The sequence below is a fragment of the Mesocricetus auratus genome, unplaced genomic scaffold, assembly GCF_017639785.1.
Source record: "Mesocricetus auratus isolate SY011 unplaced genomic scaffold, BCM_Maur_2.0 Super-Scaffold_100009, whole genome shotgun sequence".
Lineage (NCBI taxonomy): Eukaryota > Metazoa > Chordata > Mammalia > Rodentia > Cricetidae > Mesocricetus > Mesocricetus auratus.
Genome location: NW_024429193.1, coordinates 12,765,088 through 12,789,389, shown reverse-complemented (window position 1 = coordinate 12,789,389; position 24,302 = coordinate 12,765,088). Strand labels below are relative to the sequence as shown.

Sequence of the window (24,302 nt, the reverse complement as noted above, 5' to 3'; positions counted from 1 at the left end):
CCGTGGCCTTTTCACTTCCAGTGGCCCAAGGACAAGGATTCTGCTCCTCACATCACAGCTTGGGTCTGCTCAGCCACAACCAGCTTTTTTTTTTGTTTTTTTGTTTTTTTGTTTTTACGAGACAGGGTTTCTCTGTATTGTTTTGGAGGCTGTCGGTGCAGCCTGGCCTCGAACTCACAGAGATCCACCTGCCTCTGCCTCCCGAGTGCTGGGATTAAAGTCGTGCACCACCACCGCCGGCTGCCACAACCAGCTTTGGCTCAAGTGTATGCAGGTATGGCTCCGGTCACACATCCAAAGGCCCCAGTCAACAAAGCCGGGCAGCGTGCTGTGCCTCAAGTGGGCTCAGATGTTCCTTCCACGTTGTCGCTGAGGACACAATAAGCAAATTCTGGAGGCACGAACTCAGATGAACAGAGAGCAGGGGCTGTGAAGGTGTGGAACCCTCCAACTAAACACCGAAAGATGCACTGGACCTTCTGGGGGCTACAGTGGGGACCTGCCAGGATAGGAGCTGGCAGAGTCGGGCTGGGTCTGCACCTGTGACCCCACAGTGCAATGAAGACATCTCCTCCCTTGCCCCCACAGTAGCCACGTGGATTGGGTGCCCAAAAGATGTGGGAACAGAGCTGCCTGCGGTCTAAGGAGCCCGCCTCTATCCCGAGCTTGGATAATTCTAGGTTTGTAAGACGTGATGTCTATTCCGGTGGGTGTCACCCGTTTTCCCATCCCTATGGCTGCTTCTCTCTTTAGGAATGAAAGCGTCTACCCTAAGCCTGTTCTGCTTTTACATCTCAGAAGGTGATGGCGTGTCCTGATTTCACAGCCTCGCACTTCACGGGGCTTTGAAGGTGATTCTGGAACTAGTTGAGACGTGGAGATTACCAGGACAAAATAAATGTATCTTTCATAGCAGGAAGTACATGAACAGGGGACAAAGAAGGAAGGGTACAGTTTGAGTGTGTCCCACCCGAGGCCCTTGTGTTGGGAGCCTGGGCCTAACAGGAGGCATTCGGTCCGTGGGGATAGAGGCGTCATGAGTGGATATATGTTTTCCTTGTGGGAATGGGCAGCCATCCTGAAGGGTTGTGGCCTGTTCCTCTTCCCTTGTCACGTCCCTCTTTTTCTTTCTGCGTTGTCACAGGGTGTTCCTAGAAGGTAACACGATTCTAGACTTTTGGACCCTGAACCACATGAAACTCTTTATAAATTACCCAGTGTCAGGCTCTCCTGTTACAGGCACAGGAGAAGAACTAAGTCTATTGTTCAACTTCACACAAGGGAGAACAGTTAGCTGGCATTTTTCTTTCTTCATTTCTTCTTTTTTTATTTCATTTTAGAGACAAACTCCAACTACATCTGTAGGGCCTGGTTGCCTGGAACTTGATATGCAAACAGACTGGCCTCAAACTCCCAGAGCAATGTCTGTCTATGCCTCCCAAGGACTGGGATAAAAGGCTCATGACAGCACATCTAGGTAAGGAATTGAGGGTTTGAATAAGGCAATATTTATTAAATAAATGAACCATCAACAGTCCTTTAAAGCAGAAGTATATGCTTTGCAAAGGATTCCAAGAGAAAGAGATGAATAAAAGAAAACACTTGAAAAATAAAACAGAGCTAATGATACTCAAACATAATATACAAAGAACTCAAAATTCAGCAATAAGACTACCCATTTAAAGTGGATATAGTAACAGGAAAAACGCCTTATTGAAGATGACATACAGTGACAAACAACATGTGACGGATAGTCAACCTCTCAAACCACTAGGGAGCTGCAAATGAAATCAACTACTGCATACCGTTATAATAGTCAAAATTCAAAACACTGAAAATCCCAAATGCTGGTGAGGATGTGAAGTGACAATCTTGTCTGTTACCGAGGATGACTCAGAATATTATAGTTTGTGACAGAAGTGACAATCTTGTCTGTTACCGAGGACGACTCAGAATATTATAGTTAGTTTGTGACAGAAGTGACAATCTTGTCTGTTACCGAGGACGACTCAGAATATTATAGTTAGTTTGTGACAGAAGTGACAATCTTGTTTGTTACCGAGGACGACTCAGAATATTACAGTTTGTGACAGAAGTGACAATCTTGTTTGTTACCGAGGACGACTCAGAATATTATGGCTAGTTTGGAATGTGGGAGGTTTCTTACAAAAAAGATATTTCCATGGTACACACTCTAGCAGTCCTGGCACTGCTCAGTGTTTGAAAGATCTGGAAACACTCTCACATTAAACGACAAGGAAAAGCAATGTTCATGTAGATGCTTATAGAGGCTGTCTTCAAAATTTATAACACATGCAAGCAACCAAGATACTCTTTTTCCCCTTTTTTAAATTTAAATTAGAAACACGCTTGTTTTGCATGTCAATCCCAGTTCCCTCTCCCTCCCCTCCTCCCCTGTCCCCCACTGACCCCTATCCCATCCCCTTTCTGCTGCCCAGGGAGGATGAACCCTTCCATGAGGGATCTTCAAAGTCTTTCATGTCATTTGGAGTAGGTTCTAGCGCCCCCCCCCCCCGTCTAGGCTGAGAGAGTATCTCTCTATGTGGGCTCCCAAAGTCCATTCTTGTACTGGGGATGAACACTGATCCACTACCAGAGGCCCCATAGATTGCCCAGACCTCCAAACTGACATCTACATTCAGGGGGTCTGGAACAGTCCTATGCTGGTTTATCAGTCTGGGGTCCATGAACTCCCCCTTGTTCAGGTCAGCTGTCTCTGTGGGTTTCTCCAGCCTGGTCTTGACCCTTTTGCTCATCACTCCTCCTTTTGGCTCAGTGTTTAGCTATGTGTTTCAGTTTCCATCAGCTACTAGATGAAGGCTCTAGGATGGCATATAAGGTAGTCATCCATCTCATTGTCGGGGAAGAGCATTTAAGGTAGCCTCTCCACTATTGCTAGATTATTAGTTGGGGTCATTCTAGTAGATCTCTGGAAATTTCCCTAGTGCCAGATTTCTCTTTAAACCTATAATGGCTCCCTCTATTATGGAATTTCTTTCCTTGCTGTCCTCTATTCTTCCCCTGACTCAATCTTCTTGCTCTTTCAAGTCCTCCTCTCTCCTCCTCTTCTGGTATCTTCTTTAATTTCTTTCTTTAAAGACTCAAAGTTCTTGTTATATAGGTCTTTCATTTGTTTGGTTAGTGTTAACCCAAGGTATTTTATGTTGTTTGTGGCAGTTATAAGGGGTGATGTTTCTCTGATTTCTTTCTCAGCCCATTTATCATCTGTATGTAGTAGGGCTACTGATTTTTTTTTGAGTTGATCTTGTATCCTGCTACTTTGCTGAAGGTGTTTGTTAGCTGTAGGAGTTCCCTGGTAGAATTTTTCAGGTCACTTATGTAAACTATCATTTTATCTGCAAATAGTGAAAATTTGACTTCTTCCTTTCTGATTTGTATCCCCTTGATCTCCTTTTGTTGTTTTATTGCTCTAGCTAGAACTTCAAGTACAATGTTGAAGAGGTAGGGAGAGAGTGGACAGCCTTGTCTTGTTCCTGATTTTAGAGGAATTGTGTTGAGTTTCTGTCCATTAATTTGACATTGGCTTTTGGTTTGCTGTATACTGCTTTCATTATGTCTAGTTATGTTCCTGTTATCCCTGATCTCCCCAAAACGTTTATCATGAAGGGGTGTTGGATTTTGTCAAAGGCGTTTTCAGCATCTAGTGAGATTATCATGTGATTTTTCTTTTTCAGTTTGATTATATGGTGCATTACATTGATGGATTTTTGTATGTTCAACCATCCCTGCATCCCTGGGATGAAACCTACTTCATCATGGTGGATGATTTTTCTGATGTGTTCTTGGATTCAATTTGTCAGTATTTTATTGAGTAGTTTTGCATCAATGTTCATGAGGGATATTGGTCTGTAGTTTTCTATTTTTTGTCTTTGTGTGGCTTGGGTACCAAGGCAATCAAGATACCCTTGAGGAAGTGAATGGATAAATATTCTGTGGTATGTCCATTCAATAGAATTATTCAGTGCTAAAAAGTAGTGAGCTAGCAGGTAATTAAAAGACATGGAAGACCTTTAAGTCCATATTATGAAGTGAAAGAAGTCAATCTGAAAATTTTACATACTATTAGATTCTAACCATATGGAATTCTAGAAAAGGAAAAACAGAGACAGTAGAAAGATCCATCATTCCTAGGGGTTACAGGAGATGGGAGAATTAGTACATGGTACACAAAGTGTTATCAGTTAGTTCTGGCTTCTATAACACAGTAGTATAGATCCAGTAGGTTAAACCCAACAATAAATAGTCAGTTTTCACAGTTTGGGGATCTGGAATGGTCAAAGTCGAGGTGTGAGCAGATCCACTGCCAGTGAGAGTGAGTTATCTGATCTGCAGCCCAGTGACTGGGAGACTCTGGTGTGGGGGGTTGATTGTGGGGGAGGCAGGGGACATATAGGAGGCCTCTGGGCTTTCACTTTGAGCCTATATCTGCTCTGAGAAACAAAGTCTGTTTTTAAAAACATAGTGATATTTCCAGGGCTGGAGAAACAACACCCTTTCTTGTTTCCCCCTTGTCTGTGCCAGTATCCGTATCACGCATTAGTTAGATAGAGCCAGTGCGATTGATCCACAGAGCCCAGAGCACTGCCCTTCTCCTGAGAGAAAGGCCACCAACCCAGGGTCACAGGCTGTCTTTGCTGAGCTGGGCTACTCTCTGCAGAGTAGCTGAGCTACCCTTACCTCCTACCACTTGTGAAAGCTGAAGCACAGGGAATTTGATATGGCAGATAAAATCGAGCGCCTATGGAAGAAACAGAATTCCTGTGGCCCTCCGGAGTAACCTTACTTCCGACACCAGAAGCACTCAGGTCATAAAGATAGGCATCACGGTGAATTTCCAACGGCAGAAGGAAAGACTCAGGCCAAGGAGGACCCAGTTCAGAGATCAAGGACCAAATAATGTATTTACAGCGTTTAAAACCAGCAAAAGATTAACATCTACAAGTTCAAAGCCTACTTCTCGCACAGCGACACATAAACAAAGGGGACATTTCCTTGTTACTTTATTGTGCTCTGTCTCCACATCAACTTCCCAGTAGATATTGCTTTGGACTGCCTGTTTTATAGAATTATTGCTGGTCTACCATTACCCTGGCTCACATTTTCTAGAGGACTTAAAAAAAAATCCCCTTTACCAGTAAATCTATGAAATTGTCCTAAGAAGGAAACCCAGTAGAGAAATTCATGACTGTGACTGGGAAACCTGAAAAGTTGTCTGATACATAGTACAAGGTTGAACAAAAGATTCTCTTTTTTTTCTTCATTTTTTAAATTTAACTTTTTACATATATCACTCTCAGCTCCCTCTCTCTTCCCTCCTCCCCCACCCCCAATCCTCCCAACTCCTCATCCTCACCCCATCCCCCTCTGCTCCCCAGGGAGGGCAAGGGCTTCCATGAAGGGTTTTCAGAGTCTGACACATCATCCTGGGAAGGCCTAGGTTCTTCCCCATGTGTCCAGGCTGAGAGAGAATCCCTCCATGTGGTATGGGTTCCCAGAGTCCTTCTGTATGCCAGGAATAAATACTGCTCTACTCTCCAAGGTCCCACAGATTGTGAAGGCCTCCTCTCTGTCACCCAGGTTGGGTGGGAGGGTGTCTGGATCAGTCCCATGCTGGCCCCTCAGTCATCAGTCTGGGGTCCATGTGTTCCCTCTTGTTTAGGTCAGCTGCCTCTGTGGGTTTTGCCACCCTGATCTTGATTCCTTTGGTCATCACTCCTCTTTGTAACTGGGTTCCAGGAGTTCAATTTGCTTCACAGCTGTGGGTGTCTGCCTCTGCCTCCATCAGCCATTAGATGAGAGTTCTAGGATGGCATATAAGGTAGTCATCATTCTCATTATCATGGGAGAGCATTTAAGGTAGCCTTAATGCCAGTTGGTGTCATTCTTATAGATCTGGGAAGATCTCACTAGTGCCAGATCTCTCCTCCAACTTATACTGGCTCCCTCTTTTATGGTATCTCCCATCCTTTTCTCCTCTATTCTTACCCTGGCTCAACCTTCCTGCTCTCCCATGTCCTCCTCTCCCCTCCTCTTTTCTCCCTCTCTCCTATCTCCTTCTGCCCTCCCCTTTTTCCCCCAATCCAATTAGGAGATCTCATCCCATAACCCTTCTCTGGGTTACCATGCATATCTCAATTACAGACCAATTTCCCTCATGAACATTTATGCAAAAATACTCAATAAATTACTGGCAAATTGAATCCAAGAACACATCAGAAAAATCATACACCACGATCAAGTAGACTTCATCCCAGGGATGCAGGGATGGTTCAACATACGAAAATCCATCAATGTAATCCACCATATAAACAATCTGAAAAGGAAAAACCACATGATCATCTCACTAGATGCTGAAAAAGCATTTGACAAAATCCAACACCCCTTCATGATAAAGGTCTTGGAGAGATCAGGGATAACAGGAACATACCTAAACATAATAAAAGTTATATACAGCAAACCAACAGCCAGCATCAAACTAAATGGAGAGAAACTAAAGGTGATTCCTCTAAAATCAGGAACAAGAAAAGGATGTCACTCTCTCCATATCTCTTCAATATTGTACTCGATGTGCTAGCTAGAGCAATAAAACAACAAAAGGAGATCAAGGGGATACAAATTGGAAAGGAAGAGGTCAAACTTTCACTATTTGCTAACGATATGATAGTCTATGTAAGCGACCCAAAGAATTCTACCAGGGAACTCCTACAGCTGATAAACACCTTCAGCAAAGTGGCAGGATACAAAATTAACTAAAAAAAGATCAGTAGCCCTACTACATACAGATGATAAGTGGGCTGAGAAAGAAATCAGAGAAACATCACCCCTTATAACTGCCACAAACAACATAAAATACCTTGGGGTAACGCTAACCAAACAGGTGAAAGACTGATATAACAAGAACTTTGAGTCTTTAAAGAAAAAAATTAAAGAAGATACCAGAAAATGGAAAGAGCTCCCATGCTCTTGGATAGGTAGGATCAAGGTAGTAAAAATGGCAATCTTACCAAAAGCAATCCACAGATTGCTATTGCTATCAAAATACCAGCACAATTTTTCACTGACCTTGAAAGGACAATCCTCAACTTTATATGGAAAAATAAAAGACCCAGGATAGCCAAGGCAACTCTGTACAATAAAGGAACTTTTGGAGGCATCACCATCCCTGACTTCAAGCTCTATTATAGAGCTATAGTCCTGAAAACAGCTTGGTATTGGCACAAAAGCAGACAGGTAGACCAATGGAATTGAATCGAAGACCCTGATATCAACCCACACACCTTTGAACACCTGATCTTTGACAAAGAAGCTAAAAATATACAATGGAAAAAAGAAAGCTGGAGTAACTGGATGCTGGCATGTAGAAGAATGAGGATAGACCATGTCTATTGTCATGCACAAAACTTAAGTCAAATGGATCAAAGAACTCAACATCAATCTAGCCACACTGAATCTCTTAGAGGAGAAAATGGAAAGTACCCTTGAATGAATTGGTTCAGGAGATGTTTCCTGAACATAATACCAGTAGCATAGACACGGAGATCCACAATTAATAAATGTGACCTCCTGAAACTGAGGAGCTTCTGCATGGCAAAGAACACAGTCAACAAGACAAAAAGGCAGCCCACAGAATGGGAAAAGATATGCACAAACCCCACATCTGACAGAGGGCTGATCTCCAAAATTTACAAAGAACTCAAGAAGCAAGTCTCCAGAACACCAAAGGATCCAATTAAAAAATGGGATACAGAACTAAACAGAGAATTCTCAATAGAGGAGTCCAAAATGGCCAAGAGACACTTGAGAAAGTGCTCAACATCCTTAGCCATCCGGGAAATGCAAATCAAAACAACTCTGAGATACCATCTCACTCCTGTCAGAATGGCTAAAATCAAAAACACTAATGACAGTTTATGCTGGAGAGGATGTGAAGAAAGGGGTACACTCCTCCATTGCTGGTGGGAGTGCCAACTGGTTCAGCCACTTTGGAAATCAGTATGGAGATTCCTCAGGAAAATGGCAATCAGTCTACCACAAGATGCAGCAATTCCACTCTTAGGCATATACCCTCATACAATAAGGGCATCTGTTCAACTATGTTCATAGCAGCATTATTTGTAATAGCCAGAACCTGGAAAGAACCTAGATGCCGCACTTCAATGAAGAGTGGATAGAGAAATGTGGTACATCTACACAGTGGAGTACTACTCAGCAGAAAAACAATGGAATCTTGAAATTTGCAGGCAAATTGATGGCACTAGAAGAAACCATCCTGAGTGAGGTAACGCAGTCACAGAAAGACAAGCATGGTATGTACTCACTCATATATGGATTGTAGACATGGAGCAGGGCATTGCCAGCCCACAATCCCACCACCAGAACAAAAGATTCTTGTATTGTTTGGTCACAAAGCTGACTCAAGGTACAAGCTTTGAAGTGTGGAATGCAGAGCAGAAACCCGAGATTGGAATGTCCAACACATAGCACAAAGCAATGCCTGAGGTCACCTACTGAGAAAGGAGTCCGGATCTTCACTGTAAACAAGCGACATTGGTTAACCATTGAGAGTGACTGTGTGCCTGCAAAGGGACAATTGGTGTCTCTCAGTGAACCTGGTAGCCAAACCCTCCAGCCATCTGATTCTCTCCCCTCCTCCCTCCCCCCCTCTCCCCTCCTCTCCTCTTCCCACAGCTTCTCTAGGTTAAGTGGTTTGGGGGTGCTTGCTACTTTCAGAGCAGCACATTTAAACTGACTGAATGAGTAGCATCTTCCCATTGGGGATACAGAGCACTGCCTGATCCCAGTCAGACAGCCTGGAGTCACCTGCAGGCAAAGACTGAGACCCAGCCCCCAGTGGGTGAGCCTGGAGTCCTGCGGACCAGGCCTGAGACCCAGCGCCCTCCGCTGGGAAGCTTCTCCTCTCCAGTGTTCCCTGAGATTTTGCAGGACTGGAGAGAGGGTTCAACAGATCAGAGACCTGCTGCTCTTCCTGAGGATCCGAGTTCCGTTCCCAGCTCCCCACATTATAAAGGCTCAAAACTCCCTGTAACTCTTGCCCCAGGGGATCTGACACCCTCTTCTGCACTCGGGTACACATTCTCACGCATGCACACACAGGTATACGTAAATAAATAAAAATAAAATGAAATTTTTTTAAGAAAAGGATTTGCCTGCTGGTTATATTTCTTATACTTGTTTTTTATTAAATTTTGAGATAGTGTGGTGCTATATAGCCCGGGCTGGCCTGTACTCACGGTATAATCCAGGCTGTTCTCAAACCTGTTGTAATTCTCCTGCTTCAGCCTTCCAAGGGCCGGGATTACAGGGACATAGTGCTCCACTCCCAACCATGTTTTTAAATTCATACCTTTATACTTATTCATGATACAAGATTCATTGATTACAGCTGTTTAGATAAACACATCTTTAAATTTCATTTTTAAAAATTAATTAATTTAAAATTTAAATAATAACATCACTTTTTTTGGTTTCTCCTCCAATGTCCCCCATGTTCCTCCTCATTCCCTCTAAAATTGACGATCTCCTTTTGCTTATCACGTCTCAGCCTATGTCTGGTTGAATTCTTGTTAGTACAGCTTTTGTACAGATGATTTCAGGGCTGACCATTTAGCATTGGATACTCCTGCACTGACTGCTCAGGGAAGATCTTGGAAGAGGGGGCAGAAAGAACCTGAATGCCAGACAGTCGGTTGTGAGGTCCTGTCTTCTAGAAATGGCTGGGAAGGCATGCCTGGATAGATGTCTCTCTTACAGCTATTTAGGTAAACGCATGTTTTCTCCACCGGAGAAACTTGTTTCTAGACTTCCATAGGTGGGAACCTGTTTAGAGACCCTCACTCCGATTAGGAAAGCTACAGAACACCAGCAGCAGTTTTAACGATGTGTCTGTCAGTGGGTGCATCGAGTGATAATGAGGATGACTTTGGAGAAATAACAAACTTCTCTGACCTAGTCCTCCATCCCCTGTCTCCCTTCCCCACTCCCTTAAAAAAAGCCGTATTTATTTCGCGGTGTGCAGAGGGCCACCACACAGGCACTGCCGATGCGGAGAGCGGAGGACAGCTTGCTGTCTCTGTCCATCCTGGGGTCAGACTGAGCACCTTTTCTTCCTTAGCTGTCTCGCTGGCGCCATCCATCCACTTCGGGAGGGGGCAGTGTACAGAATCCTGAGCATGCTGGAATGGTGGGCGCTGTGACTTCTCAGACAGACTCCCCAGGCTCTCTGTACCCAGCGGGCACTTCCGCTAAGAGGGATTCTGAAAGAAAAAAATAAGGACGGGGGGGGAGTGCTATTTTTACCTAGTAGTCCTTGGGTAGTGACTTTTAAACGAGGGTAGATTCTGTGGGGGTGGGGAGGGGCGGGATGAGGGTGGAAGATTCCTTAACACCATCAGAAGGATCAAGTTGGAGGCTCGCCCGGGCAGGTTACACGAGGCTGTCTCTAAATTAAAAACAAAAGCAAAATAACCAACCAAACAAACAACAACAATCTCCTACAAAAAGGGGCCAATAACGTTTCTGCACCTGCCTTTCCGACCAGCTGTTTTTACACAATCTTCTGCAAACTGTCCTTTGCCCTAGCTAACCCTGGGGACCTTTTGAACTTATACTGATACTCATAGCCCGGAAATGTAGGGGTTTTGTTCCGTGATGCTCCTGGTGAAGTCAGGAAGGTCTGGGCCGGTTCTGTCCAAATTGTCCTGGCAGCTTCAGGTGGAGCTCTGTAGTCTGTAGAACAGAGGCGAGCCATCGCCATCGTCTTGAAGCTCCTGGTTTCAGGCAGCCGTGCGGAAAGACAGGGCGACCGCTGGGGTCTGCGGCTCTGGGCTTACCCGGAATCAGGAGACTGCGGCTGCAGAAGGTCTGTCCGCTCAGGAGCCGGGCACCTGGCTCTTTGCATTTCACGTGCTTGCCCGACATCCCAGTCCGTGTCCGGGAATCATCAGAATCAAGACGCGGTAATGAAGAAGCCCATCCCCACGAACTTGCTGATTCCTAGGCAGAGGGACTGCAGATTACTACTCCCAAAGAGCACAGTCCGGGCCCTTGACAAGGCCGAGCAGAACGAGCCAAGGAAGCGGGCAAGCCTGGGCATTGGTGGCGCGTGTTTGTAATCCTAGTACTCGGGAGGCCGAGGCAGAAGGATTGCTTTGAGTTCGAGGCGAGTCCGGGCCACACAGCGAGCTCAAAAGCAATGCAGTGAGCGTCTGAAGGGGTCAAACACCACTCTGGGAGGAAGGGATGGGGGTAGCCCGGGTGGCCGAAGGCGGGGAGGGCGGGGCGGCCGAGGGCGGGGTGGACAACACGCGGCCTCGCAGCCGGCTCCCTGGGTGACTTCCCTTTATAAGGGCGGATGCTCCTCCTGCCTCCCGCAGACACCCGCAGGCGGAGCCAGGTGGAGGTCAGGCGGAACCGGGCAGTGCGGGAGTCCCGCACGTCGGTGGCGATCGCGCCATGCCCGGAGGCGACGAGGCGCTGGACCTGCCTGCGTGGAACCGCGCCCCGGACCCGGCCAGGGACCCCGGTCTCAGGTGCGTACTCTTCTGGGACGCCACGTCCTGTGGCCTCCTTGATTCCAGCGTCATCTCCTTCCGGGACTGCCCCAGCCGCGCTGTGCTGTGCTGTCCCTGCTCCCACACCTGGCTCCTGCCTCCGGCTAGTGGCCACGTAGATCAAGTCCTTGGCCACGCCGGCGGAGCAGCGCCCGGGGTCGCCTAGGAAGGCTGCGGCTGCGGTTGGGGACGCAGAGACGCGGGGGCGTGGCGGGAGAACAGGGCCACGCTCTCACTGCCGCCCCCGCGGGGCCTGGGGCTGAAATCAGAGCGCTGGCTGGAAGGGTAAAAGGCCTTGGATGCCCCCAGGCTTCCATTTGGGGGCTGCTGTACACAGGGCAGGAAATGGGCGAGCAGTGAATCCCCTTTCCAGCTCCTTCTAGACCCTGGAGCCCTGGAAAGTTCCAAAGGCGGAAAGAAGGCTGGCCCTACAATCTGACGGTTTTCCCAGGTAAGGGACCCGGAGAGAGATAAGATGTTTTCAGGTTAAAGTCCGGCTGAGGCTTTTTCTGGAGACAGGACTCTGAAAGATCCAGATTGGCTCCACAGGAGCCTTCTTGCTATCTTGGGCAGGCCCACGCTAACTGCATGCACTTAGTTAAATAAGACCGGATTTACCTTCCGGAACAAACAGGCCTTTTCTTAGGTGGGAGGGTTTCGGTGTGGTCAACCCTGGTTTCCCCAGCTCTATGAAAAAGCGTTCAGCCAAGCCAGATGGCTCTGCCTGCCAAGGGGCCCCTCCTATGTGCTTAAACTTCTGCGGGCCCGCAGTTGAGCCAAGCAGAGAGGTGAGGACAAAGTGGCCTTTGGCTCCTGCTTGCTGCTCTTAAAACAAATAGTGGTGGGCTGTTAAAGTTTTCTAAGGCAGCCAGGAGCAGCTCCTTGCAGCCCAGCAGGGTGCTCTCAAGGCCAGCTAGGAAAAGTGAGTCAGAAGGGAATTTACTTAGTCTATGATGCTTTCCGGGGTGGAGAATCTTCTGCAAGGGTAGCACAGATTTCCCAGAACTTTGAAAGTCCAATTTAGAATTTTAAGAACTACATTGGTGGGGCTAGAAAGGCGGTTCCCTGCGAGTTCAAGGACGGGGTTGGAGCAGTAACAACTAGGTAAAAATACTTAGCGCCTGTAAACCTACTGCAGGAGAGACAGGAGACAGGAGGGCCCCCAAAGATCACTGGCCAGCCAGTCTACCCCAGTTTCTGGGCTCCAGACCAGTGGAATACCCTGTCTCAAAAGAGATCCGCGTTGTTCCTGAGAATGACTCACAAGGTTGTCCCCATGTGCACAACACGCGTGCACACGTGTACACGTACATGGATATACACACATTGACAGCTGTAATGGGTTGTGAATGTCACATCAAAGTGACTGACGTTTTACAATCACAGACTACCTCTCTGAAAGTAGTGGACTTTATTTGTAATCGGCCCACATGGGTAGAAGTTGAGCAACTTCTCCTGTCTTATCCCTAAAGGCACTGTCCTAAAAACTAAGGAACAAATGCTTTCGGATTTATGGGTTCCCAGTGTTCATGTTGGGTGCGATGCATAACCTTTAGTTTTATTTTTATTTGACGTTTTTTCCTGGCACATTACATTCAGGGCTTAACTGGTTTTTGACATATCCTGTGTCTTCGCAAGCTGCATGCATGGTTAAAGGATACAGACTTGATGTTCGTGGAAGCCGAGTTTGAAGACTTGTGGGTGTGAAATACACCACAGGCGGGTGCCGGGCTGTCCAGTATGAGTGGGGCAGTAAGACAGCGCTGCTGTAAACTGAGGACAGAAGGAAGGTGATGGGAGAGGCGGGGACATGGCCCGTGGATATCAGGATGCAAGTCCCGCGATCTTGTGTACAGGGACCAGGGCTACAGCTCTCTCTGGAAGTGGGCTGTGAGCCCCTGCACTGCCAAGTGCTGCTGCTCACGGTACCCAAGACATTCTACGCCAACAGTACACCTCTGGGGCAGTTTGACAGGTTTTCCTTGTAGAGTCTGGATGCTGCTAAGATTTTCGCTCATCTTCCTCTTTACATCCCAAGATGTGTTGAGCACTTGTTCACCCGAACTGACTCCCTACCCACAGCACACCGTTCTCACTCAGCCTTCCTTAAGCCAGGTCCTACAGCCAGGTCCTACAGCCGGGATCTGTTTATTAAATGGGCACCTCTCATGTAGCCTCCGGTACTGAGGCTTTCACGTTCTTCTCTGTAAAGGAGGTTGAGGTGTGTGTGTGTGTGTGTGTGTGTGTGTGTGTGTGTGTGTATGAAAAAGTCATAGCCCTGAAGTCTGCCAACAAAGGGAGAAGACTTGGAACACCTTTTGAGTGGAGAGCTGGGGAACACAGAACTGAAAATCAGGGCCACACAAAGAGAAGCTAATCTCTCTGGCCAGTGGCTCCCCCATCAGTGACATGGAGCCTAAATTAAGACTGCTTTTTAAATGTGGTGGAAAAAACAAACGCTGACAACCAGGTGGCTTCTTGTGGCTAAGATTTGTGAGTAAAAACAGTTGCCAGAGAAAGCCAACTTGGCGCTAAAACCAAAAGTGAGCCATGTTCCGTTGGGCCTTTGAGTTTAGGTTCTCAGTATCACTTCAGAGGAGTGGAATGACTCTTTAGAGCATCTGTGTGTCTCATATGGAGAAAAGTAACTTCATTCCCAGAAGTAATTTTTTTAATACTTATTTTTGTTTGTGTGTACATGTGCCTGTGTACATGCTGTGTGTGTGTGTGTGTGTGTGTGTGTGTGTTGTGTAAGTGCCCATGGGGGCATGAGGGGGCTGCTTATCTCTTGGAGCTGGAGTTGGAGTTACAGGTGACAGCCAGGATCCATACTCGCGTCCTCTGGAGTAGCAACAAGCACTTTTACCCTTGGTGCCTCTGCTCCAGCCCTGGACACTTTAAAAAAGCAGAATAGAGCATTCTGTTCAGCGTGGACTGTGCCCATCTGATCACTTGCTTCTGCAGACACCTGGACTTCCCCTCTGAAGTCTTTTCTGACCCATCTGCAGAAGAAATCCCTATTCTGTTTGAGCCTGCTCTGAAGCTCGCTGGTCCTGAGTTCTCTGGTCCCGGGCTCCCTGGTCCCCGGCTCTTTCTCCCTCAAGAGGGAAGACTCTGCAGGCACAGGTGTCCAACTTCCTCCCCTCTCAGATGGCTGATGTCGGCTGTTCTCTTTCAAAAGTTATCTTTTTTTTTCTTTCTTCGAAATACGTCTTCATGATTTCAGCTAAAAATCTGCTGGGTAGTAATAAGTAACTCGTGAGGCCAAAGATTCTGGAATATTGTCCTCCATGTCCCAATTCTTGAAGACTCATGGTTTAAATGATGGACTTTAAAAAGGAAATCCTGTTACCCATGCCACTTTTCCAAGAGATGTGACCCACCGAGAGACTCACAGGCTTGGTAAGCAGGACATGGATCAGATAGTTGTTGAAAACTTTAGGAAAGCAAAGGTTAGCTAGGACATGCCATCGTTGCAGCGTGGTCCTCCACCACAGAGCGTGCATTCCCTCTTTCTGTGGGCCCTAGGGAGCCAATTCTTCATTATGGTTTCAGAAGGAGTGTGGCTTGTTGAGAAGCACTTTGAACACATGCGGCTGTACTTCTGCATTCCCGGTAGTCTGAGGCAATGAAGAGGAGGGCAGAGGTGGTTTCACAGGAACTCAGCGGCACAGCTGTCTTCTGGGAAATCCTGAAAACTGCATGATCGTCTTCTGTTGAGAGGACTGGTGGGCAATGGAAAGCCCCTTCGGCTTCTGTCAGGGCTCTTCCTGGGATCCCAGTGACCTCGTGCTTTATCTTTCCAGAAACCACCGAGAAGGGAACCAGAGCCTACTTTTTTTTTCTTTAATAACCTCCTTGACTTGGGCAACAGTTAACTTCTCTTAGAAGACTAGGAATTCACGAGGAAATTAGTTTGTAACAGGAAATGGAGTGAGGAAGTCAGATGGGAGTTGTCAGGAGTGGACAAAGTCCTCATGGCCAGGCTGGCCATATGACACTTGTCCTGGGGCCCACATGGCCACCATTGTGGGACCCATATTTACCTTTTCAGACTTAGCCTCCCTCCACTGAGTCCTCCCACTCACAACTCATGAAGCAAGGGCAAGAGGATACCTCGTCCCCTGATACACATTAGACACCTAACTTTAACCTTAACTAAGTTACTTTAACTTGTGATAGTAACGAAATAATTGTCACGTTAGTCACCAACACTGAAGAACATATGGAAAGCATGAGGGAAATTCAGATCACCTAGGAGACACTTCCTAGAGTCTTGAGGGTAGGCAATGCTTTGGTTTTTTTGTTTGTTTGTTTGCTAACTTTAGATGTTTTGAAATGTTGAAATACAGACACAAACACTAACATTTTCAAAAATAATGGGATTATACTATATTTATTTTATAATTAAAAAATGTAACAGGCATTTACCGGTTCATACACAGTCTCAAGCCTGGTTGCAGTGAATATGTTTATAATCATCTTAATAGATGATTACAAAATTTGCAGAAATACATGAAACGTTGGTCCCTCGATCGTACAAACACAGATAATGAACACAGTGCCTTTTAGTACTTACATCTCTCCGGTAGAGCTCCCCCTGTGTTTGATACAGGAGATTTGCACCAACCTGATTGCTATGGGACTTCAGGTAGTAAACACCCACCTGCTTCCCAGACCTTTGCCCATACCAGGCCGTCTTTTTCTCATTAATAGTTTGGGCTGTTAGTAACCCGTACCTATTAGTCACTGTCAGCAGTACGCTTCGGGCTGCTTCACCGTATTGCAGACCTCTTCCAAGTCTGCCTTTTGACTCTGCTGGTGTGTGCGTGTGTGTTCCTGTTGGTGTGCGTTTGCTTGTATGTGAATGCACATGGGTGTCTCTTCCTCTGTCATGCTGTGCTTTTTGTTTACTGAGACAGAGCCTCTTATTAAAACTGGAGCAGTCCACTTAGCCAGCTTATCCTGTCACCCAGCTTGTCCAGGGAACCCTACTTTTGCTCCCAGGGTCCTGGGATTGCAGATGGAGCTCACATCCGCCTGGCTTTTGCGTGCTTCTGGGGTCTGAACACTGGTCCCCCCACTTGCTCAGGGAGCAGTAGCTGCCTCTCCATCCCACTCTCTCTTGACTCTTTGACGTGTTAAACTTGTAGGCCATGTTGCTGTGCTGGTTACTTCCACGCCTTCTGAGCATTGCTGTACTTATAGAAAGACACACTGAATTATTTTTCTAAATTTTATGTCTGATTTATCCACTGATTTTATTTTTTAATGCAAACATTTCTTTTCTTTTTCTTTTTCTGTTTCTGGGAGGATTCTTTGACCAAAGGAGTCATAGTAATTTACCAAGTTGATTCTATTAAACAAAACAAAAACAGAATTAGTGAATAAAATAAAGTAGCATTTCTGTCAGCAAATTGGGCACCTAAACCACCTGAACCTTCTAATCATCTTGGCTAAACATGACTTCATTATTTCATTCAGGTGTTCTTTCTAACATTTTCCGTTTTCTATTGTTATGTAATTAATATTACTGTTGCTATGATTTGATTTTAAAGGGCACCGACTGAGGAAAAGTTTATGTAGCCAGAGTAGTTGCCTCGTTCATTGATTCATTTCATTTCTTCCAAGTGATATTCATTGTATACCTACTGTGTGTTAGGTAGTTTATACCTACTGTGTGCTAAGTAGTCTGCTGCATGCTGCCAGATGCAGTGGAGCAAGGCTTAAGGAAGCGCTCACAGGAAAACCAGTTGTGATATCAAATCAGAGGAAAATAAAGGTTACAATACGGAATAGAAAGGTCACATGTAGTAATGGGGACATGAGTAGCTGGGCCTCTGTGGGTGGGCTGTAATCCCAGCTATTTGGGAGGCTGAGGCAGGAGGATCCCTAGTTCAAGACGAGCTTGGGAAACAGTGAGTTTAAGGCTAGTGTGGACAACTTAGTGAGAACCTATGTCAAAATAAAAAATAAAAAGAAGGTTGGGAGTACAGCCTATGAGCACTTGCTTGCCATGTTTAAAGGTCCAAGCTCTGTTGTCCAGTCCTGCAGGAAAACCCCCACAGGGCCTCTGTAAAAAGGTGACATCTAGCTGAGAAACTCCAAGGGCAGGAAGGACTCAGATATGCAAAGATCTGGGAAAATACCAAGTGCAAACCCCCAAGTGGGGGGAATGTTCCAGAGCCAGGAGTGACCCCATGGGCTCAGTGAGGAAGCGGAGTGTGGAAGGAGTGGGCTGGAGTCTCCTAAGGAATGCCAGGAGGTGGTAGGAGGCTCAGGGCTTACTCTGAGAGGAGCAGGAAGTCCCGGAGGTGTTTTCTGCTGGGAAGTGATGTTTGACTTAGGAAATGAGCTGAAATCAGTTTAAAGGTAGCTAAGTCAGTCTTGAGCATCCCCCTCCAGCTATGGCGTGGGAAGCTAGGCCTGTGATCAGGACGGGGAGAAGATGCTTAGCGCAGACAGGGGCTGCAGAGCTGAGAGCACCCAGGATGCTGGAAGACGTGACAGGGCATGCACCGCCTGGGGATCCCGATGCCCACTTCATACCTCACGCCAGCTGGACCCAAACGTCTAGGAGCTAGGGCCCATTCGGCTCTACCGTAAAGCCGGCAAGGAACCGTAGAAGCGTCTGGAAGGATGTCACAGGTGGCTGCACCGAGGAGGCAGGTAAAGGATAGGTTTGGGAGTTCTAGACGTGTGGGCGGAGTTTCCAGAAAGTTGGATACGCTCTTCTAGAATACAAGCCAGATAACAGAAGAGCCACAGGGCCGTGCCCTGGCATGTGAAGTCAGACAGAAGCCGGGAGAAGCCAGTGAAGGACAATGAGGGGGCCAGTGAGGTGGGAAGGAAGCCAAAGAAACGAGATGTTCCAGAGTTGAGAGAAGGGCTGGGCCAGAACGATGCCAGTTAGCCGTGATGGACGCTGCTTAGCCACCAACCCCAGAAGTGTTGGGGGATCTGCAGGCTGTTTGCTCTGAAAAGTATTATGGAGCAAGGGAAACGGGAACCAGTTGTGCGGGTCATGTTCCCTTCTGTGACAAAACACCCGACTTAAAAGCGACTCTAGGAAAGGGAGGGTTGCTTCCGCCCCTTGTCGGTTACAGTCCATCATGGTGGGGGACGTCGCGGCTGGCCGCGGGAGTATGCGGTCATATGCATCCAGAGTCAGGAGGCAGAGAGATGAGCTCTGTGCTCAGCTCACCTCCTTTTATTCAGTCGGGGACCTCAACCCAGGCAACAGCGGCACCCACATTCCGGGTGGGTCTCCTCACCTCAATGAATTCCTCACACAATGCCCAGGGGTTCCTCTCCCCAGCCCGTGGTTTCTTTTCTTCTTATTCTGGTCGCACGAGAGCATAGACGTCTCCTGAGTTTATGCGTTAGGTGTTTTGCCAAGATGCCATACATTTTCCTTTGAAGTCACACCAGAATTTAACACATGTTCTCCGTCCCTGGTCATTCTGTGGGCCATTAGCCCTTAAGAAGTATCAACTCAGGTGCCCAGGAAAAACCGACAGAGGTCTCAGTAAAAACCAGAGTTTCGTATTGGGGCCAGTGTCAAGTTGAGGGTACCTACCTCTCCTCCGTGGTCACATGATGGGACAGCAATGGGCCAGTCATTAGAATCATGCTGTCACTTGTGTCAGGCAGAGTAAGGGTCACCCCAATGGAAATTCAGCACAGTAGCAGCCTGGAGAGGCCACATCTTTGCCAGCAGGACGCCACCATCACACCTGATGTATGTATTTGTCAGAAGCGAAGGTCAGCAACCTTTGTCTTGTTCCACGGCGAGATTTGGGGCTATGATCCCAATACGGTTAAGCACTGTTGATAGCTGTCTTTCAAAATGCCGGGCTTCCACATACTTGGTTTGATAAAGCTAGAATTGCCCTTAATCATATGGTAAACCGAGGCCCAACCATCACATGGCCCTGTCGCTTAGGGAAGGGTTAGGCTTTCTTAGGAGCCAACCCAGCAGGGGCCTGCTTCCCTTTTCTTCCCGCCACCTGACCAGGCACGGGCTTCATCTTCCATCTGACTGAGTTTTTATTCTGTTCCGTATTTTTATTTTAACACTTATGGATACAGTGTTTTCCCTGCCTTTAGTGATTTGGTCTTCGACGCTGTTATGTAATAGGATTATAAAAGATCAGGGGGCTAGGACAATAGTTCGGTCAGTAGAGGGCTTGCTGCTCGAACCTGAGGACCTGCGCTCAATCCTTAGAATCTACGAAAGCTTCTGTGGCTCCTGCCTATAATCCCAGGGTTGGGGAGGAACACGTAGGAAGACCCGCAGGGCCCTCCGGCCAGCTAGTCTGGTCTAATCTGTGAGCCCCAGCTTCGGTGAGAGGCGCTTTCATCTTCATCATAGTGAGGGAGACAGCTGATGTCAACCTCTGGCTTCCACGAGTGCACGTATACGTACGCACACACACAGACATGCACATGCATGTGTACCCGCGGAGCGGGCCATGCGTTTCCTTTGACTTAGGTAAACTAGTAGTGTATAAATGCTGCGATGGTCCTGCTCGGTTTGCTGCAGCTAATGGGCTGGCATTAGATCTGCTCAGGTGTCTGCTCCCTGAGCAGTGCTAGAGTCTCTCTCACCTCCGCTCGCTTGGAGCTTTTGCCCGTTTTCTGGATCTGTTGCTGATCACCCTGGTCGCTGGTGGGGGCTGCAGCGTTTCTCCTGCCCCCTGACCTGGTTCGTGCTCGCCAAGTAGTGAGTGCTGTCTTCAAGCCCCTGTGCCCATCCCATCTCCAAGCTGGTATTCCCCACCAGAGAGTGCTGGGAATGCGTCTGTCAAACGAATGGATGATTTCTCTTTTATTTCTCTCTTTGTTTTACACCCCTGTGTTGTTGCTATAGCAATGCCTGTGGCTTTATAATACCTTCACCCACTAGGCAGCCGGACAAAACTACAACCCGGGAAGAGGGGAGCAAGAAAGAACTTTCAGGAAAGTCCCAATAACTTACACATCTAAACTTTTCCTTTGACATACTAGAATTTTTGAACCCAAATAGCATTTACTTTTCTCTAAAATTTAGGTGTTTAAAAATCTATGTCAAATTCATCTTGAATGTTCATTATGTCAACTAATTTTTTTTTTGCTGTATTTCTGTCGTTCTGTCAACTGGTCTCACCCCAATGACTCCTGTGTTTCACAGATTGAGTGGCTGCGGGGGAGGGGACATGCTTTTTAGGAGAGTTAAACATGTTTAACTATCCTACTATTAGAAACATTGTGACACCTAGTGAGTTAAGAAACCAGCCTGGAATGACACAGTGGCTCATGTAAGTCACATGACTTTCACTTTCATGCTTTTCTACCTCTTACTATCTTGGCTGTTGCTTTTGCTATCTTGTTCTGGGTTAGCCTAAGGCTGAGGCATGCGTTCGTGTGTATGCGTGTTTCTCCATACGTCAGGGTTCTGGTGGTCCAGTATACACCTTTTCACATTTATTCAAAGACAAGCATATCATGAAATGTCAGATTGGATCCCTTAGGCTAAAGTGACAATGGTTAACTCGAAAGTTATCACTTGTACACCCTCAAGGGTTCACACACGTCTTTGAGAGGCTCTAAAGCTCTTCTATGAGGAGCTGATCTCAGGCACAGGGAAGACAGTACTGGGTCCCTCACCTCCCCAGTCAAGTGTGTTATGACTATGAGAGGGTTCTCCTTGCATTGGAACCCTTTGTCTCATAGTCAGAACGTGGTGTCTGGAATCATGTGTACACTGTGGTGCAACCCTCGCTCACCCGCTTAGTAAGGATGTGTTCCCAAGTCTCTCCTGCTGGGGCTTGAGCATGTGACTGTCAAGAAACTGACTCACTCCCATGTCCTGTCCCAAGAACCCACCCCACACAGTAAGTGACTGTTCAGTCAGTTAGCTGACTAAGGAGCTGCCTATAGCATGCTCAAGAAAAACACATACATAGACCGAACTCACTGGCTGGCCTGGAACTCATTATGTAAGGCAGGCTGGCCTACAATGTCCCGCGCTACCGTCTCGCCAGCAAGAACGACGCAGGACACTCGGATCCTTCTGCAGTAAAGCTTTAATACATCTTGAGAGATAGATGATCAGCTTCTGAGAGGGAGACCCCAAGCTAAGAAACCCAGCCCCTTATATAAGCCTAGGAGCTCCGAGTGAGACGTGTAGAGCCGGGATTGGTGGTTTGCTCATCACCCCAGATGACGGGTGAGGCACAGCTTAAACGGTAAACTCCAACTGACAGCAGATGTCAGCGCCATCTTCTAATGGCGATAGCGATAGTGAGGGCGGCTCCTCACACTACAAGTCCTTAAAATCCTCTTGTACCAGCTTGTGGAGCGCTGAAATTATAGACATGAGCCACCATTCCAGCTTCATCTTTGAAATGAGACTTGTGTAGTAGCTGGTCTATCATTTTTTAAAAAAGGTATTTTGTTTATTAAAGTTTATCTTTTAGGTATTTCACCCATGCTGTATGACATTCAAGGATGCTTTGGCTTTCTTTTAACTTTATTTTTAAACATTTTAAAGGTTTATTTATTTATTATGTGTAGAGTGTTCTGTCTACATGTATTCCTGCACACCAGAAGAGGGCACCAGATCTCATTATAGATGGTTGTGAGCCACCATATGGTTTCTGGAAATTGAACTCAGGACCTCTGGGAGAGCAGCTAGTGCTCTTAACCTCTGAGCCATCTCTGCAGCCCCTTAATGTGTATGGGTGTTTTACCTGCATATAGCTCTGTGGACCATGTGTGTGCAGTACTTACGAGGCTAGGAGAGGGCATTGGATCCCCGAGGGCTGTAGACAGACAGTCATTAGCCACTGTAGTATGGCTGCTGGGAATTGAACCTGGGTCCTCTGGAAGAGCAGTCAGTACTGTTAACCACTGAGCCATTTCTCCAGCCCCAGCTAGTCTCTTTTCTAAGGCATTCAGTCTAATGCACGCAGTGATGCATGCTCCCTTTCTGCTGCATTCGAAACTATATTGTTACTTGGTTGCCATTGGTCTGCTTCTGTTTAATTAGGTGCTGGCCATAGCTTACAAGTTACGTGTTAGATTGTTCCAAGTCCCTGGAAGCTCATCCACTGCCTATCCCAGGACACGGAGAGCAGCTCCAGCTGGAACCCCCAGACTCAAGCAACCCAACACTTTGAAGTACCCCAGCCACCTAGCTTTGAGTCCTGTTGGTCTGGTTTATGGCTAGCATGTCTATGGGGTTGCTTTTTCATTTCCTCTTTCTTTGGAAATAGGATATGGAGTCAGTCTGGTCTGCAGGGTAGCTTTAGCAGCAGTTTCTCAGCCTACTTCCTGAGAGGGAAGTGCTTTGGGGTACACATCTGCATGAGAGGGGGGCCCACTGTCAGCTCACGGTGGGATCTGGTCTCAGCTCTGGTTTCTTGGTCCCCTTTCAGGAAACCACGCACCTACAAAGTCCCAGAGTGCATGAGTGGCGGTTGGTGACAGCTGTAGACAGGTGGTGAGATTACCCCAGGAGCTCTCTACTGTTAGACCCTCCAGTCTTTGCAGGCTCTTCCCCAGCCACCTTTCTGTAGCATGTAGCATGGACCTTCCGGTAGGAACCGTTTCCTCCTCTCTCTGTGTACTGGCTGGCTTTGTGACACAGCTAGAGTCATCAGAGGGAAAGGAACATCAGTTGAGGAAATGCCTCCATGAGATTCAGCTGCAGGGTACTTTCTCAATTAGTGACCAATGGGGGAGGGCCATGCCCTGTGGGTGGGGCCGTCCCTGGGCTGGTGGTCCTGGGTTCTATAAGAAAGCAGTCTGAGGAAGCCAGGAAATGCAAGCCAGTAAGCAGCTCCCCTCCATGGCCTCTGCATCAGCTCCTGCCTCTAGGTTCCTGCCCTGTTTGGATTCCTGGCCCGACTTCCTTCAGTGGTGAACAGCAATGTGAAACTGTAAGCCAGATGAACACTCTTGCTCTGTGGTTGTGGTTTTTCCTCACAGCAACAGAAACCATAGCTAAGACACTCTGTCTTCTTTCTCCCTTCATTTTCTTTTCCCTCCATCTTCCTATGCCTTCCTTCCTTCCTTCGTTCCTTTCTTCTTCCTCCATTTCTTACCTCCTTTTTTATTTCTGGCAGGATGGTTCTAGCTAGCCTAATGTACCAATCTTAGGAACGAAATTTTAAAAAGAAAGGGAAAAGAAAATCAATTTAGAAAGAGCAAGCCAGAGCCAGGGCTGGCGCAGTATGTAAAGGCGGTTGCTGTGGAAGATGGCGGCCTGAGTTCAGTCCCACGGAGAGGTGAGGCAGATGGACAGCATGGGCTCCATTAAGCTCTCCCCTGCTCTCCCACAGACGCTGTGATGTGTCGCCCTGCCTGGTCATGCCTTTCAGCTTCTTCTAAAGTTGTTATTCCAGGTAGATAGCACAGATCATAGACCTGCAAGACATTGTTAAGTAGCCTCTATAAGAGGATCCCCAGTAAGTTCCCCCAAGAAATCTGTAACTTGAGCAATCCTGGCCCGGCAGCACTAACTCATGAAGACATTCCCTACTCAAGCCGACACAAGCTCCCTGGACTCAAGTTTGATCTCAAGGTCTTGAGATAGACAGCTTCAGAGACAGTTGGAGCCCGGAACTCTGGTGTTGGGGGATATTTGTTTACACTGTGTGAAGATGCGTCGCTGTGATTGGTTTAATAAAGAGCTGAATGGTCATA

General features: G+C 47.1%; 1 protein-coding gene and 1 long non-coding RNA gene across 8 annotated transcripts in view; one reads left to right on the top strand and one right to left on the bottom strand.

The window, feature by feature from the left end:
* Positions 1-6,304: 6,304 nt before the first annotated feature.
* Positions 6,305-11,439, bottom strand: LOC121142298. Its single transcript, XR_005879278.1, has 3 exons — positions 10,161-11,439; positions 8,551-8,618; positions 6,305-6,355 (listed from the first exon to the last, which is right to left on the bottom strand). It is a non-coding gene; the product is annotated as an uncharacterized LOC121142298 (long non-coding RNA).
* Positions 11,440-11,461: 22 nt separating this feature from the next.
* Positions 11,462-24,302, top strand: part of Mcoln2 (mucolipin TRP cation channel 2) — a 42,355-nt gene continuing 29,514 nt past the window's right edge. For 6 of the 7 annotated variants that reach the window (XR_005879277.1, XM_021233947.2, XM_005081904.4 and 3 more), the window contains exon 1: positions 11,462-11,591. Coding sequence is in view for 5 of the 7 variants with exons in the window: in XM_021233947.2 (XP_021089606.2) it covers positions 11,515-11,591 (77 nt within the window). In the remaining 2 variants the exon portion in view is untranslated. Of the gene's footprint in view, positions 11,592-11,925; positions 12,064-24,302 lie in introns of those variants that run through there. The other variant, XM_040751638.1, reaches the window with a different exon arrangement.